Source organism: Anser brachyrhynchus, assembly GCF_964034855.1.
Source record: "Anser brachyrhynchus genome assembly, chromosome: Z".
NCBI lineage: Eukaryota > Metazoa > Chordata > Aves > Anseriformes > Anatidae > Anser > Anser brachyrhynchus.
The window spans coordinates 29,743,672-29,759,709 of NC_137697.1; the positions used below are offsets into that span (position 1 = coordinate 29,743,672).

At 38.4% G+C, this 16,038-nt stretch overlaps 1 protein-coding gene across 18 annotated transcripts in view; it reads right to left on the reverse strand.

Moving 5' to 3' along the window:
* The window catches only part of NFIB (nuclear factor I B), a 186,366-nt gene extending 170,976 nt beyond the window's left edge, over window positions 1-15,390 (reverse strand). For 15 of the 18 annotated variants that reach the window (XM_080573467.1, XM_080573464.1, XM_080573463.1 and 12 more), the window contains exons 1-2: window positions 15,052-15,390; window positions 8,303-8,834 (exon numbers count right to left, since the gene is read on the reverse strand). In XM_080573467.1, coding sequence (XP_080429593.1) covers window positions 8,303-8,834; window positions 15,052-15,081 — 562 coding nt within the window. In that variant the 5' untranslated portion in view covers window positions 15,082-15,390. Of the gene's footprint in view, window positions 1-8,302; window positions 8,835-9,244; window positions 9,495-15,051 lie in introns of those variants that run through there. The other 3 variants (XM_080573465.1, XM_080573468.1, XM_080573470.1) reach the window with 3 other exon arrangements.
* Between the last annotated feature and the right edge of the window lie 648 nt (window positions 15,391-16,038).

Consider the following 16,038-nt stretch of genomic DNA (forward strand, 5'->3'; position numbering starts at 1 on the left):
AAGGAAGGAAGGAAGGAAGGGAAAGAAAGAGAGAGAGAAAGAGAGAGAGAGAAAGAGAGAGAGAAAGAAGAGAGAAGAAGAAGAAAGAAGAAAGAAAGAAAGAAAGAAAGAAAGAAAGAAAGAAGAAAGAAAGAAGAGAAAGAAAGAGAAAGAAAGAGAGAGAAAGAGAGAGAAAGAAAGAAAGAAGAAGAAGAAAAAAAGAAAAAAAGAAAGAAAGAAAGAAAGAAGAAAGAAGAAAGAAAGAAAGAAAGAAAGAAAGAAAGAAAAGAAAAAAGAAAAAGAAAAAGAAAAAGAAAAAGAAAAAGAAAAAGAAAAAGAAAAAGAAAAAGAAAAAGAAAAAGAAAAAGAAAAAGAAAAAGAAAAAGAAAAAGAAAAAGAAAAAGAAAAAGAAAAACGAAAAAGCAAAAAGAAAAAGAAAAAGAAAAAGAAAAAATTTAAAACTTCTTAAACACCATAAGTAGTGAAAGGGGTCCTAACCATTAATGATTTCAGTGTCTGCACAGTTTTAAGTCACGTTTTTGTGACATGAGAAGGGGCACAGGGAACCAGAAGGATGTGACACATGGCCTGCAGGCAAAAGCTCTAGTAGTCAGGTTGGCTAGAAATGTCCAAAATGCTATGTTTGATAAACATGCTCAAGACTTTCAGCCCTTCCTCAGACAGAATCCCCCCACAAAAAGCCATGTCTAAAGTGTCCATCTCCCACTGACTGAAAAACAATCTAGAACAAAAGTCACTTGTCAATACTGAGGTTCCTAAGAAACAGCTAAAGAAATATATTTGGGGGGGGAGGGTGGAGGAAAAGCACAATACACTCAGAAAAGGAAAGAAACTCTCAGTAAGGTGAGCTTGGAGGATAAGAGAGTAGGAAACTAATACTTTTATAAATTAAAAGGTGGGGGGGGGAGATTAGCAGCTTTGCAAGAAGAATGTTCCCAACCACACACACAACTCACTGCTTCCAGATAGCACAATGTACACACCTAAATCAATTCTCTTTTCTCTTGGACAAAGCTAGTAATCTATGATTTACTTCTCCTTTACTAGTTCCTGAGCCTTTCAACCCTCTTCTAATTCAGACTTCACATCCTTGAGCCAGTTTTTTAGCAAGCACTTCTAGAAATTCCACTAGTGTTAAATAGTAATAATAATAAAATAAATTAAAAAAATAGAAAATGAGAGACAGGGATCAAAACATGAAGACTCCCTATAAAGAATGACATCTCATTTTATGTTTGTCAAACAAACTTGCTAATTGCACAAGCCTTCTTCCTTTGTCACATTCACTTAACATATGAAAAGTGTCTCCAGATAAGGGGTCCTCTTCTCCACCCCAAAATCAAAGTTAGGTTCGTTCAGTTAGATTAGCCCTTTTTTTATTCTGAAATCATCCCACCTGAGTGATTAAAGCAAAACAACACATCACTGTGCAGTTTAAGGCTGGAACATAACTGTTAAAGAATTTTCTTGGGTTATTGTGCCTGGCACTGCGGTATACTGCTCCAAGGACCAGAGCTTCGGCAGGGCCACCAGTCCTCAAGCTTTCTACACTACTCCTCTACTAACAGCAGGAGGAGGAGGACAAGAAAAAGCAGGGTAGATAGGAAAAGCTAGAAAAAGATGTCAATTTGACAGCAACCTGGTGCAATAAGTTTTAAAATTCAACATCCAGTGGTATTAGTGTTTAATTACTTTATAAAGTTTTCAGTTACAACAAATCCAATATGCATGAAAAATAAGAAATTTAAAACATAAACCTCTGCTGTTATTTGAAGTATTTCCTTTATGAATTAGTGACCTTATTTACAGTTTAGAAGCTTTTTTTTTGTTCCCAGTAATTCTTCTGTCTGAAATTACCGTGAAGCAAGAATTTTCTGTTTTCTTTTCTGTTCTTTACTTATTGCTATTGCTTCTTGCTGTCTATCTAAATGTGATTCATAAATTAATGCTAACTTCTAAATTTTCAACTAGTTGCACGGAATTTATTTAACTGTAAGCTTCCTTTGTCTTAAACACAATTAATATCATTTAACCCTGTGAAAATGACCTCCCTGGTGTATCAAGTAAGAAAAAACAGAATAAACAAAAAGCAAAAGGCTCCTTCCTAAAGCATATATATTTCATTCCTGATAGCAATAGTAAATTAAATATTAAAATTTCCCATTTCTTTCTCATGAATTTGTCATATCACCCACAACACTGTTCTGAGGAAAATAAAAATTAAAAACAAAAAATAAATACATTTTGAATTCTTCATTTTTACTGTTTGACTGATGTGTGAGCTTTTCAAGTGTTTTATTTTCCTTTGTCTCCATACACAAAATATTCATAATCATCAATTGAAAAACATCCCCATGCCCATATACACATGAAAATAACGCCCATCTTTTAATGACAAATATCTTTTCTGTCTGTAATTTTCAGCACATTTGAGATACTTGACAAAGTTGTCATCCTACATTTTACATTAGAAAACTAGAAAAGAAGTCAAAAGGTGTCTTTTTAAATTGACACAAGCAGTGTTTTAAAATTATATTTTCTGTATGCCTGAATAAAAGGGAATTGCTCAAAGTAATCCAACATTTTTTAAGTGTTTATTGTTCCCTATCAGTTTCTTAAACTACAAAAAGCTCTTCTCATACAAGAACAAACAAAACATAAACTCCTACCTCTACTTCTGCACTGGCTCTCTGATTCCAAATTGAAATTTAATGCAAGGGATCAGCATGCCATTTCAGCATGTAAGTTATAGGCTTCAAGAGCATCTAGACACCTATAAGGTACAGGCAGTAATAATCTCTGTTTCCTGTTGTTCCCAGTGCAACTAACAATTTGCCGTGTAAACTCCAGCAAATTACTTGTGCCTTGACATATCCTTCTACAAAACAGGTTAAATGTTCAATTGTATGTTCCCATATAAAGTATTCAGAAGGAGGCAAATCATTCAAGTTAATGGAAGTAGGAACAATCAGCAGTGCAACAGAATGATTGATTCTTCTAGGCCCTCTTTTTTTTAAAAAATTTATTTATTTATTAATTGTGTGTGGAAGCATAAATGCACACAAGAAATGCAAACCCCTGTCCACAACTCTTCAGGATGTTGTGACATTTAGATGTATGAACATTATAGGAATTATACAAGGAGACTGTTTAAAAAATCATTTTGGGTACAATTTTACATGGCATTCTTTATACTTACAGCAAACTAACAGAAAAAAATACATTATTTACCATTGTGAAAAAGTATTATCACCATGTTACTCTATCCTCAGTTTTCTATGCTTACTGTATGTAAATTGAAGTGTGATATAAGAACGACTACACAGACATATTCAAAAATTTGAGTTCCCTTTAAAAATAAACTCACAAAACTCAAAAAGTTTGACAACAGGATCAAGGCACTGACCCACCAGGAGTCTGCTTGCCTATTCCTACACTTCAGATACATTGCTCTTTACAAGCAGATGCAGTTCCTTCTGGACAGAGGACACACTGTCCAACACAAGACTGCGCGCACGCCTCGCTAGCACCGCCAAAGCAAGAAGGCAGTATCCCTGCTCACTAAGGGATTGCTGATTCCTCAGCGTTTAGCTGGGCTGGAAGCAGTTTTGGATCCATGCAGGTGCAGCCTGGGAATGCCTGCACACGGGCTGAGACGATCTGTAGAGGTGCTGGCCAAAGGATTGTGACGGCGTGCATGACAAACCTGGCACAGCCCGCGTTGGCTGCTCGATGCGGCAGCCGGCTGCAGCCATGTGGTGCATGCTCCCTGCCAGCACACAGCCGGCCCTCTCTCTCCTGGGATCTGCATGCTTCCCAGTGGCCCAACAGATGAATCCTCGCAGGAGAAGTTCTCCCCTACCTCGCCTGTGGGGAGCCAGCCCGCTCCCTGCCTCTCCCCTTCTTTCTTTTCCCTCCTATCCTTCCTTTTTCCCTTTTTTCCCGTGACCTCCGGAGAGATAGGACACAGTCTGGTGAGCCGGGGGCTCACGTAGGCCAGGCTTCCTTCTGTGCAGCCCTTTGGGTAGGGCTGCTAATCCTTCTTATTAATTAACGAGATAATAGCAGTTAACCGGAAAGCAATATTAATGCTAACTATCTAGGAAACTTCCAGCAGAAATGATTTAGCCTTTTTGCAGAGTTCCTGGTAGCAGAAATCCTGCAGCTGGAACTGTAACTATGACTTGACGTTTTAAGAACTTTAAAAAATCAGGAGAGCCTCAGTAGTACCAGACGAAGGACATCTGCATCTATTTTCTGCTCTCCTTCTTGGATAGTTTAAAAGATCCTCCCCTCAACTTCAGATTTTATTAAGAGCTGGAGATGCAGGCTCCCCCAGTTATATCAGTCTTGCAAAAGGACAAAGGAGAGTGTAAACAGCAACATGACTGATCTGAGAAATGTACTCTGAGAGGCGCACACATTTGAAAGACTTAAAAATATTTACCATTTACATTTACAATTTCTTCAGTTCTTTAAGCTCCCAAAATATTTCTCAAGGTCTATTGTGCTTCATTCACTATCTTCTAAAATATCTAACATCAACTTTGAATTTTATTTATGCTGTAAGGAAGAAAAACAGCAGAGACAACATGAGGATTAGGAATTCTGCAGATAAGATACGTTGTGATGAGATATTTTATGTTTTAGAAAAAGAGCAATGGATTTTTTTTTATTTATTGTTTTAATCAGCCATTGTAAGACTAAGCAAAACATCTATCAGAAGAAGGGATTTATATTATCTGGGTTCTGTTGCAGCAAACAAGTACCGCAGCTTTCATTCACTGATTGTCAAAAACTTTCCAATGTGCCCACTGCAATGCGGATGCCAACCAACGAATCAAAGGCATTCAGCAACTAGACAAAGAGGGTCTGATGCCAACCTCGGTGCCACTGGCAACCATTATTGGCATCAAGCACATTGTCTGCCTTTTTTTTTTCTCCCCTCCTGGCACTTGACAAACAAAATGGCGGTTCTTGTAGCAACGGGAACACAGCCTAAGCGCTGCACTGATTGAGTCAAATACCATCAAATGATTTTATGGACTCAGATGCATTTCATATCAAATGATAGAAAAACAAACAAACAAAAATGTCTCTGATGCTAGCTAGAAAAAAAAGGGGGGGGGGAGGGGGCATTTTTGTCATTAGAAACAACATTTGTGGCATTTTCAAGGTTTGGGCTTTTAAAAAACTCAGTGAGGGGGGAGGGTGGACTTGATACACAAAACAGGCAGAGCCCTGTAGAAATGTATTATGATTTAAAATTATTTTGAGTCTAAACATTGATCACTGTGTGCCTCCCATTTTGTTCCTCCATTTCAGTCAAAGGCACTGCAACCTATGTCAAGCCTCTTTTTTTTGAAAAAAATGTTCCTAAAGTGCAAGAGGGTAGTAGAAAGGGAATAGGGAGAAAAAGATGTTGAATTCTGAGGGAGGTGAGCGAAAAGCAGAACCAGGTGAAGTTGGTCAATGACAGAACTTGATAGGTCAGTCTTTATTTCATCCTTCAAGGCAGATGTGGAAGTAGAAGCTCTTTTTATTAGGAACTGAAAGGATTATTGACACTTCTAGATCTGGAAATTGTCAATATATTGTAACATTACTCTGCACTGCAATGCGGATGCCAACCAACAAATCACAGGCATCCTAGGCTAAACAAAGAAGGTCTGATGCCAATCCTGGTGCCACTGGCAACCATCACTGGCACTCAAACCATCCTTCCTCCTCCTTTTTCCCCTAATCTTCTTTTTTAAAGCAACAAAAAACATACTATTTGGCCCCTTTATTCATTTTGTGCACTAATTCCTTCTTCATATTTCATTCAGCAACTTAATTGTTTCTATTTCTCTACTTAGTTTTTATACGATACTATTAGGCGGGTTTTGTATTCCAAAACAGAAATAAAAAGCAAAACAGCATGTGTAAAAGGCAGTATTTTGGTTGACTACATGCTTATCTTTTGCAAAGCCTGGTGCTCTTAATCAAGTGCACTGCAAAGTGCCACAATTAACCTGCTTTCACTGAGGACAGAGAGTCAACTTTTGACAAAACGGGATAAAAATACAAAGATAACTTAATATGACTTCTTCAAGAAGAGAGCCAACAGATGTTAACAGAAGATTAACTGTAAAGCAGCAAGAGAGATACAAAATACTTGCGGTTCACAATAAACAAAAGGGTCTACTAAGGGTGGCTTGGTACAAAGAAATTAGCCAGCTTCATCTTCCCATATATTCCTGAAGTAGCTTCTTGTAACTTTGGAAGTTATAATATCACAGCATGCTTATCTTACTCATTTCCGTTTAGACAAATATTTTGAATAATCTCATATTCTCAATCCATTTAAAACAGTAAAATCACCTATGCCCTTCAATTTCTTGCCCCATTTCAAGTTACTGGCTTCCAACAACTTAAAATCAAGAGTGTGAGTACCCTGACCACAGCTTCTTCGGTTCAAGAGTTACATAAGCTATTTTGCCTCTCTTTGTAATTTTGACTTTTACAGATAGGTATATCCATTAGAATTAATCAGTAAGCTATGTCTTGCAATATTTGCATTCAAACTAGTGTTCTATTTTTTTTTCATCAAGGAAATTTGAAATTAAAAATATTTTGTAATTAAGATATTTTGTTTAATGCTATCATAGAAAACTTATTTTCTATGCTTTTGAGGATCAGATTTACCACACTGTGCAACTACTTAAAGTTGCTGCAAAATTTCTAAGTACATTGTCTACTGCTGTGGAGAGAAAATATATAAAATACAAACAAGATTAAAAAAAAAAAAAAAGGCATTTTTTCTTGAGGAATAAATAATAAAATTGAATACTATTTATACGTTCACAAGAACACAGTGCACCATTTACATGTCTGAATTTCTAACAGAAAAATTCATTGAAAATAAAAAGGTTGTCTTGTGTATCTGTTCTTTAAAACAATGAGTACACATTGAAAGGACGTGCGATTTCACTTTTTTGTTACTAATAAAATCCATTCAGTTTATTTTTCGGTTAGATCCGGAGTTACGTATCGGGCATCAGATAACAGCCTGCCATCTGCCCTTCTGCAGGCCATTTCTGCCTACTACCAGGCCAAGTTGTAAAATGGCCCACCATCTGCAGCCGTTCAAACTTTCCCTAGTTTAGATCTGCGGCTAAAAAAGAAATGTTTTATTGCTGCTTATCAGCCAGCAATACAAAGATGGCTAGAGGATGATATAATCAGCAGAAAGAACCCAAACGATGCACGCAGAGAAAATGTTTTTCAGAAAGCTTAGGATCAGAGGAAAACCTTTATCTACTTACAGCCATTTACAATTTTGGGGGACCTGCATATGAATATTGTTATGTGAATACGGAAAATGAGTAGCATTTTTTCCCTGAGATATGATTACCAGAAGCACTGTTTGTATTTTAGTTCCATAAAACTAAGTTAAAGGAGCTTTTCTGTGATTTTTCATATTTTAATTATCTGCCAAATAAAATTAATTATACTCGTGTGATTATGAAAATATACTTTTTATGGAAAATTCTCTATAAATATTACAAGCTGTATCTTTGTTTTTCAAAACTCAGATAGGAAACATGAGCTAATGATACAAAATATGAATAAAACGTAAAGTAGTGTATGCTGTAATTCTGACTACTAAGTATTTACTAAGCTGCATTCCTGTGTTGAATTTTTTTCATATTTTATTTAATAGTCATGAGAAATTCTATAATTGCTTTTAGAGTTAAAATAGAATCATCAACTTAAAGATGAATTTTTGGTTATTTGTAAAAGAAAACGCAAGAATAAATATTTATATTATTTATTGTGACTGTGCAATTGCACATACCTGCATTTGTTACTAACAATACTGGTGGGTTGTGGACACACAAAAACTTTAAAGAGAAGAAGAATGTTTTCTGAAGTCATTACTGGAAAAAATACACTATATTGTGCCCCTTTTTCACAAATATATATATATATAATATAAATAAAAAATTAAAAAATAAAAAAAAAATTTAAAACGGCAACTTCAGAGGAACTAAAGTACTACTCTGGTATGTCCTACTCTCTCCTGAAAGAGAACAAGAGACATATGTCAAACATACGTGTCACTTGCACAGGTCTGTAGGAGTATGTGTGTATGTGTGTATATATGTATACATGCTGATTTACATAAGGATATGTACCCACATTACGTATAGAGACCGCAGAATAATGTTTCACTGGAAGCGAGCCCATAAGGGAAACAGGGCTACTCAGAATCAGAGTTTGACATACTAACATAGAAACACAACAATCTGCTTCCTACCTTGCTCCTGCACGTAGTATGCCAAAAACAAATCAAGCTCCTTGACTGATACTGTTATGTGGTGTGGCTGGACACAAAGTGCTGGATTTGTGCAATGTGGGGATTTCATGAGCCGCTCTCCATCCGTACTTTCCAAGGGGATGCCTTTGAACAGGATCACCATGACTAGATCCAGACGCCAGACTTTGTCAGCCTGTCTCAGGCAGTCGATTCTCCTAATCTTACCCTTCTGGTCAGGATTGGACAATACACAGCATGGGTGCTTCTTCCCAGTCACCGTGAGCACAAAATCCTCCCGGAACTCTTGGCGAATATCTTTGCGCAGCTTGGCGAGGAGCCTGGATGCCCACTTCTGTTTAATTTCGGGCTTTTCACTAAGTAGCTCATCCTTGACTGCTCTTTCCTCATCCTTTGACATTCGTTTCTCATGTTTTTTGAAGTACTTGCGTTTTCGAGCCTGGAGGTTGAACCAAGTGTAGGCAATTGCACGGACATGTGGAAGAAGTGCCTCAATGAACGGGTGAAATTCATCCTGTGAAAAGAAGTGGAGGGAAAAAAAAACAAAAGAGAGGAAGAAAACTCAAAGTCAGTAAGCTCTCATAATCAAAGCATCATCAAGAAAGATTTCTGAAAATCTTAAAGTGAAATCCAAGACGAAGAGAATAAACACTCAATAGTTAGTTAAAATTGTTGCAAAATTCTGCGTAATACGTTTTACGCATTTATTATCGCTATCAGGCAACAGACAAAAGTACACAGAGAATCACATTTTCTCTATATTTCACTCTTTAAAAGAACCCTTTGAAGATTTTATTCTGTATGCCTCCCCTCACTTCATCCCACAATGCTATAAAGACTACATCATTTAAAAGAGATGCTATCAAGATGTTTTGTTTCTAACGTTTAAATATCTGAGTGAAGGGCTAACAACAAGAAAAGTACCATTGTGCAAAGAGGACACTATACGGTTTTAAAAAATCTGAGCAGAAATGTTCAGAACGCTGAGGAGAATGCCACAGTTCATTTCTCTTCTCTGTGGCACAGAAACACAAAGCATATACATGCTCAGTGTAATGCCACACAGTTCCCGCTTTTGGAGCATGCTCTCAGCAAGAGACTGCTGGTGGCACAAAGAGCATGCGCCATTAAACTTGATCCATTTTCTTATCAAACGTCCAACATTCCAGCACTGAAACAGCACCATTCCAGTGGTGGTAACTAGAGAAACCAGTATACAGTAAGGGAAAGTGGGGAAAAGACACAGCATGTCGTACACAAATCCTGAACAGAAGCTTCTGTACTTTCAGCTCTTCGGGCTTCCCTCCCACCACCCCCAAACTCTGTAAAATAAAAGTTTACGAAGTTGAGAACAAAAATTACATTAATTTTCTTCTGGCAGCTCTACTATGGGTTTTGAAGCCCCACAGAGTCAGTTAATTTGTTAACTGATCACATGAGTGTGGCAATTATTCTAAACCCCTTAAAAATCAATCTGAGGTGTACAATGAAAAATGGCAACTTGGCACAAACTTTGCATTCTTTGTGTTCCTGCATGCTGTGGCAGAGTGACATTACGAGTGCACCGCTGGTCAAATACTGCTTTTGTGATACCCATGCAATTTATTTACAGTTCCAAAATATCCCTTTCTATCATCTGGCTGCACCTGAAAGTTCTTATCTTCTGCCTAGCAGCAATGTATATTGCATTAAGGAGGTAATGCTTAGTTGTCGTCTACATGCACATCCTATAGCAATTAAATTAATTTGTTTTGTCTGCTTAAAGTACCATCCTACACATCCATGTTAATATCTAAATAGGCCTTTCCCAAAAACTAATGCCTCTTCTGTGAACAAATCCGCTGTTTAAAACAGCGCGATCTGCTTATCAAACATTACTGTATTTTGGTTTGCAAGGGAGACCTTAGGGGAGATATCTCTCTTTCTGTGTGTAGGCATATGTAGTTTTAAATACCATGCAGATTGTTCATCATACTGCCTGGCACGGTGCAATCAAACTAAAACTGAACCTTTTTTATACAATTATATTCAAGAATACAATTAACAAACTAATATTTTAGCTATGTTGCTAGACAGGGAATGAATTATGTTTAATCAGTAGGTTGATTAACTCCATTAGGGAAAAAATGATGAAAGTATAACTAATGGTCTCAATTATAGAGAGTTCAGACTGCCATTGTAGAAGCTTCAGGCCAAGAATTTAGTATTTAAATCTTCAAATTTCAAACAAACTTTAAAATTTCCTGAATGGTAAAAACCTACTGGAGCTGGTTACCTCTCTTCCCTCACCACCCTCAAATCAAACAGAAAACAACACAAAAGTTGCAAGCCGTTTCCCTATGCCCATGTTACCTTCACAGAGAAAAAAATAATAATAATAAAAAAAAAGGGGGGGAGAGAGAATATTAGAAGATAATTCAGCACATAAACAATTGCACTACAGTACGATGTTTGACAAAGTCACAAAGGCAATAATTAAACTGACTAGTAGTTTCCAGCAGAGATTTGAACAATTCTAATACTATACTGGCACATGAAACTAGGCCATAGAAAGAGTTAAACCACAATCTGTTCTTTGTGTGGGAAGGCAATACTGCTTTGAGTAACCACAGCCCATGATAAGACTTCCCTATCTTCATACGCTTTCCAATGCCATGCTTTTTTCCCCCTCAATTCTAACTACTAGAGAAAGTTTATTTTTTCACCCGTGAAAGTCATCTTAATCAGAGCATGTTAATAAAATTTTAACTAAGCATAAGGAGGAAGGTTTTTCAGTGTAAAATCCTTACAATTAATTTTAGACTGAGCAAAACAGAATTCCTTCACATCTTGAAAATTCTAATATCTGTGATTAAATGTGAGGCAAGGAAAAAGACAGAGGGATTAAGAGCTTTGAGAGAATTTTTTTTTTGCCCAAGTACAATAATTTACCCTATGTCTAAAACAGACTCCAACATTTATAACTTTAAATGGCAATATAATTAACATGGAAATTCTACACTACTAAAAAACTGCAGATCTAGTTTTCTTTTTTAAGATGGACATGGCAAACTCTTCCAGAATGGCTTCACCTTCAGGTGCTGCACATTGTGTTACCAATAATAACCAATAGCATTTCATATCTATGAAAATTTTATATAGACAAATTACTGTTTTTAAATTTCAGTATCCAGTGGATGAATAGTGGTTGAATGTTTTCCTCTTCAAAGAGAGAAAGAAAGAAAGAAAGAAAGAAAGAAAGAAAGAAAGAAAGAAAGAAAGAAAGAAAGAAAGAAAGAAAGAAAGAAAGAAAGAAAGAAAGAAAGAAAGAAAGAAAGAAAGAAAGAAAGAAAGAAAGAAAGAAAGAAAGAAAGAAAGAAAGAAAGAAAGAAAGAAAGAAAGAAAGAAAGAAAGAAAGAAAGAAAGAAAGAAAGAAAGAAAGAAAGAAAGAAAGAAAGGGAAGGAAACCTTTTTAAGACTGTATTCAGGCTTTTCTTTCAGGATATCATTAAGTCCTAAAGCTATAAATATATGTGAAAGAGTGTGAAGGAGAAAGACAGCAAAGAACATCCTGTTCTAAAGCAATATTATCAGATATCTGTGAGAGATTCATTGTGCATCTGGAGTCCTTTCAAATGAAACATTACTTGACAAGAAGAAGTGCCCATAAAAATGATCCTAAATGGATATTTGCAATTAATCACACACATTCTCCACTAAACCTCCTAAAAAGCTATCTACAGAATTTGATTTTTCCCTTTAATATTCATACAGCAATATTGAAAAATGATTTTTATGTGGCACTTACCCATGTGCCATAGTTGCTCTTGCAATAGAGTGATTTATGGAGGAAAGATTTTCAAACGTCATATCAAATGGCTCAGGTGAACCATTCTGCACTGACAATTTAAATTAAAATGGAAGTTATTATAGGATAACTATGTAGTTTGTAAATAAAGTAAAAAATACCAGTAGTCTAATTGTATTATAATGATGATAGATAGGCCAGCTTTTCTTTTTGGAATAGGTAAAGGGGAAATGCAGTGCCACTCTCATATTTTCTGCTCTTATAAACTTTATATCAATTCATCTAAGTTTGAGCCTAGGATCATACAACAAGTATACAAGGCAGAAGTCTAGAAATTTTACAGCAAAAACTTCATGCACTCAATTTCCCCATGTGGATTTTCCTTTTGCATAATGAAATAACATATTATAAAGCGAAAAGAAAAAGGCTACATATTCTGAGTTTCCTGGACCACCATAACATAAAAATAAACGTGGTAAAAATATCACAAGAGTCTAAGCACTTAAAGGCATGTGGTAACTGCATCCTATCATGCCTCAGCAAGAGAGATAAATGTAGTTAATACTCATTCCCAAACAGGGGGAAAGAGACGTGGGGGACAGAGAAAAAGACCCTCATGCCCCCACCCTCCAATTAAAGTGTTTCTGCCAAGTATTCATTCTTCCTTGAAGTTATTTTACATCCACCAAACTTTTATTGAAACAGTGATGGGTAACATTTGAATTGCCAAGTGCTGTCTTAAAACTGCACTTTTGAATTTTTGACTTGTTTCTGAAAGGTGCTTCAGTGTTCTATCGGCACAAACGGAACTGGCGCTTGTGCACTAGCTTGGTCCAAACAGGTGTTCTGTGTTTAGAACTTTTACCAAAATATTTTCTACTGAGCATACCCTATCACAGTCAACATGCATCTGTGTAGTGCCTTAGAGAGGCAGAAAACAATAGAGAGAACAAATTTGGCAGTACTGTTTTAACTCAGTTCTAAGCCAAAATAAGATTCATCAGTTTTATGCTTTAAATAAATTAATAGTGGAAAGCATACATTCTCATTTCCAACGTAATCTGAATTTTTAATTTGGGGAGAGGAAAGACGATTTCAAAACCACTCCTATCATTCGAAACAGATAGAGAAAAAAATCCAAATTAAAATCAAACTGCTGCAATTCTGTTCCATACATGTGCCTCTAAGTGTGAACTGCTCCTACATAGCAGATGATATAGCAGGATTACAAAATGTAAGATAGAAGTTATTAACACGAAAGCCAGGAATCGCTCTCTTGTACCTGTGACTGCAGCAGTATAACGTTATGTTTTTGTATGCACCTAGGTATGGTATTTTAACATAGATTTGTGAAAAGTGAGGAAATCTATTGTATATGAGTCCAAAAGGCAAAGATATGGGAAAAAATGTCATCAGAGCAGAAAACAACAAAATGAACTGCCCGCCGTGCTAGTGGTGGTAGTGAAAACGTGCGTGTTTTCTGTGTTAAGTTGTACTGTAAGGAATATAACCTAGGACAGAGGTCTCATTGCCTGTCAGTAATTTCACAGGACGGACAGGCCACACAGAATTGATTTTTGCTAATTGAAGGTAAGCAATTATTTCTCTGTGTACCCGCAAGCGTACGTGTATCTGCTAGACAAAATGCTTGCCACATGCAGTAATTTTTCTTTTGAGGAAGAAATATTTCTACAGCAAACTTTTCCAGCTTTGCTCCGCTCACGCTCAGGTTTACTTGCTGAAAATATCCATATCTAAGTCAATCACACTTAGATGCCAAACAAAATATAAACAATAAAAAATGTGTCAGCCAAAAAGCTACAGGACTGCATCCAATCACTGAATAAGCCTTATCGTTGTTTCCATCTTCATTCACAATTTATGAATACTTCAGTCCTTTTGAATTACAATGCTTTCTAATTGTCGAATAACTTAAATCGCATTTATTTATTCGCCGTGCAGCTATAAGCGCGTCGCTGCCCGCTTAATTACCGTACAGCGCGAGACGCCACTTTCGCACGTTTTCGCCTTCTTTAGCTATTTGTTGCGCCAATGTGGAAGCAAGCCGCTATCGCTTAATCAGTTTACATCACATCCTCCTAAGACAGACTTTCACAAAAGCTTCTCAAAACTATCCTCTGCCTTCTGCCCACGGCGTTTCACCCCCCCCCCCCCCCATCCCCCGGCCGGGCGCCCCCTCCCCAGCGCAGCCCCGGCGGCGACCTCCCCTCGGCGGTCGCGGCCGGGCACCTCGCGGCCCCCAGACCCCAAACCCGCTCGGGGGGACCCCGGCCGGGACCCGCGGCGCCCCGTCCCGCTGCCCCCGCTGCCTGCCGGCGGCCAGCCCCGCGGTGAGCCCCGCGGTGAGCCCCGCGCTCCGCCGCGGATGCTGCGCGCCCGGGAGGCAGCCGCGTCCCCCTCGCCCCCGCCGCTGGCAGGCTGCGCGCCGCTAATTAAGCCTAAGACGGGATCACTTCGCGCCAAGAGCGCGCTCACTGCCTTTTTTTTTTTTTTTTTTTTCGGTCAAAAACAGCACTTTTCCTTTTAAAGGCTTTCGTTAGGTTCCGCGTACGCCGGCGGGCTGAAAAGACCGCGGAGCGTTTGATTCCAATCAAATCAATACTTCTCGAACCTGCTTTTTAGCGTAATTACTCTCATTTCCATTCTGTTAACCTTTGACTCCTTATGCACTAGCAATTAACAGCATTTGTCTCCGAGTGACACTTTGAATGGATCTCCCCAAAACAATGGCCTGGTACAGTTGATCCTCCAGTATTCCCCTCCTGCGAGAGGAGTTTGGATCTGACAAGCAGTTACAACTGCGCGTTAACCCGTTACCACTACCAGCAATGACTCATTAACAACTCACACAAATATAAAAAAGCACGTGAAAATAAGTAAATAAACGAATAAATAAATGAAATGAAACAAAATGTGTCTATACCTGAGTGAGACAGATTGGAGAATACATCATGACTTCGCTTTGAGACCACGCTGCCCGGAGAGCCCCTAAGAAAAAGCCTCAAAAAAGGAATAATTTCATCTATTCATTTTACAGTCATCTGAGACTCAAGGAAGATGAAATCAATCAGGACGGGGCTCTGCCCTGGATCACAACTTCACAACAAACCCCGTTCCTCCTTAAATAGCCAAAGATTCAAGTTCACTCCGTGTGCTAGATTTCCCGGGGTGAAATCCAATCTACACTTTTAACCCTCTTGTTGTCGGCGGCGCAGGAGTCTTGGTTTTGCTGCTGCTGCTGCTGCTGCTGCTGGTTGTTTTGCAGATGAGGGGGGAAGGACTCGAGCGGGGGGGGTGGGGGGTGGGCGGGAGGATTTTTTTTGTTTGGCTTTTTTTTTCTTTTATTTATTTTTTTTTTTTTAAGAAGTTGGTGGTGGGTTATGGTGGGTTATTATGGCACTGTCACCACGCTCTCGAAAGTTCAAGGTTACAGCCCGGAGCGGCGCAGGAAAATCCCGGAGCGATGGCAGGCGAAACTTTGCACGGCAGCGACCATGTGTGCGGGAGCGAGCCGGAGCGAGCGTGTGCGTCCCCCAAGGGCGGAAAAGCTCCGCAGCGCGCAATCTCCGGGCTCCTCTCGCGGCTGCCGCTGCCTCCTGCTCCCTCTGCCTATCCGCTCCCTCCGCCCTCCCTCCCGCTCTCTGTGGGTAATGTTAAGAGACTGCTTTCCAAACGCCCACTATAATAAAAATGATCTCTTGAAAATTCAAACGATAAATCTCTCCCTCGCTCTCCCTCCCTATTTGTTCGCGCGCAGTCTCCCCCTTGGCTTTTCCTCTCACTGTTCAAAACTTGGAAGTTGAAAAATTCACCGGTTACACCCTCTGGACCCCGTTCCAGCTCCCTCCCCAAATGAGACTTAAGTATTTTTTTTTTTTGTAATTATTTAATTACACAATCATCCCTTACA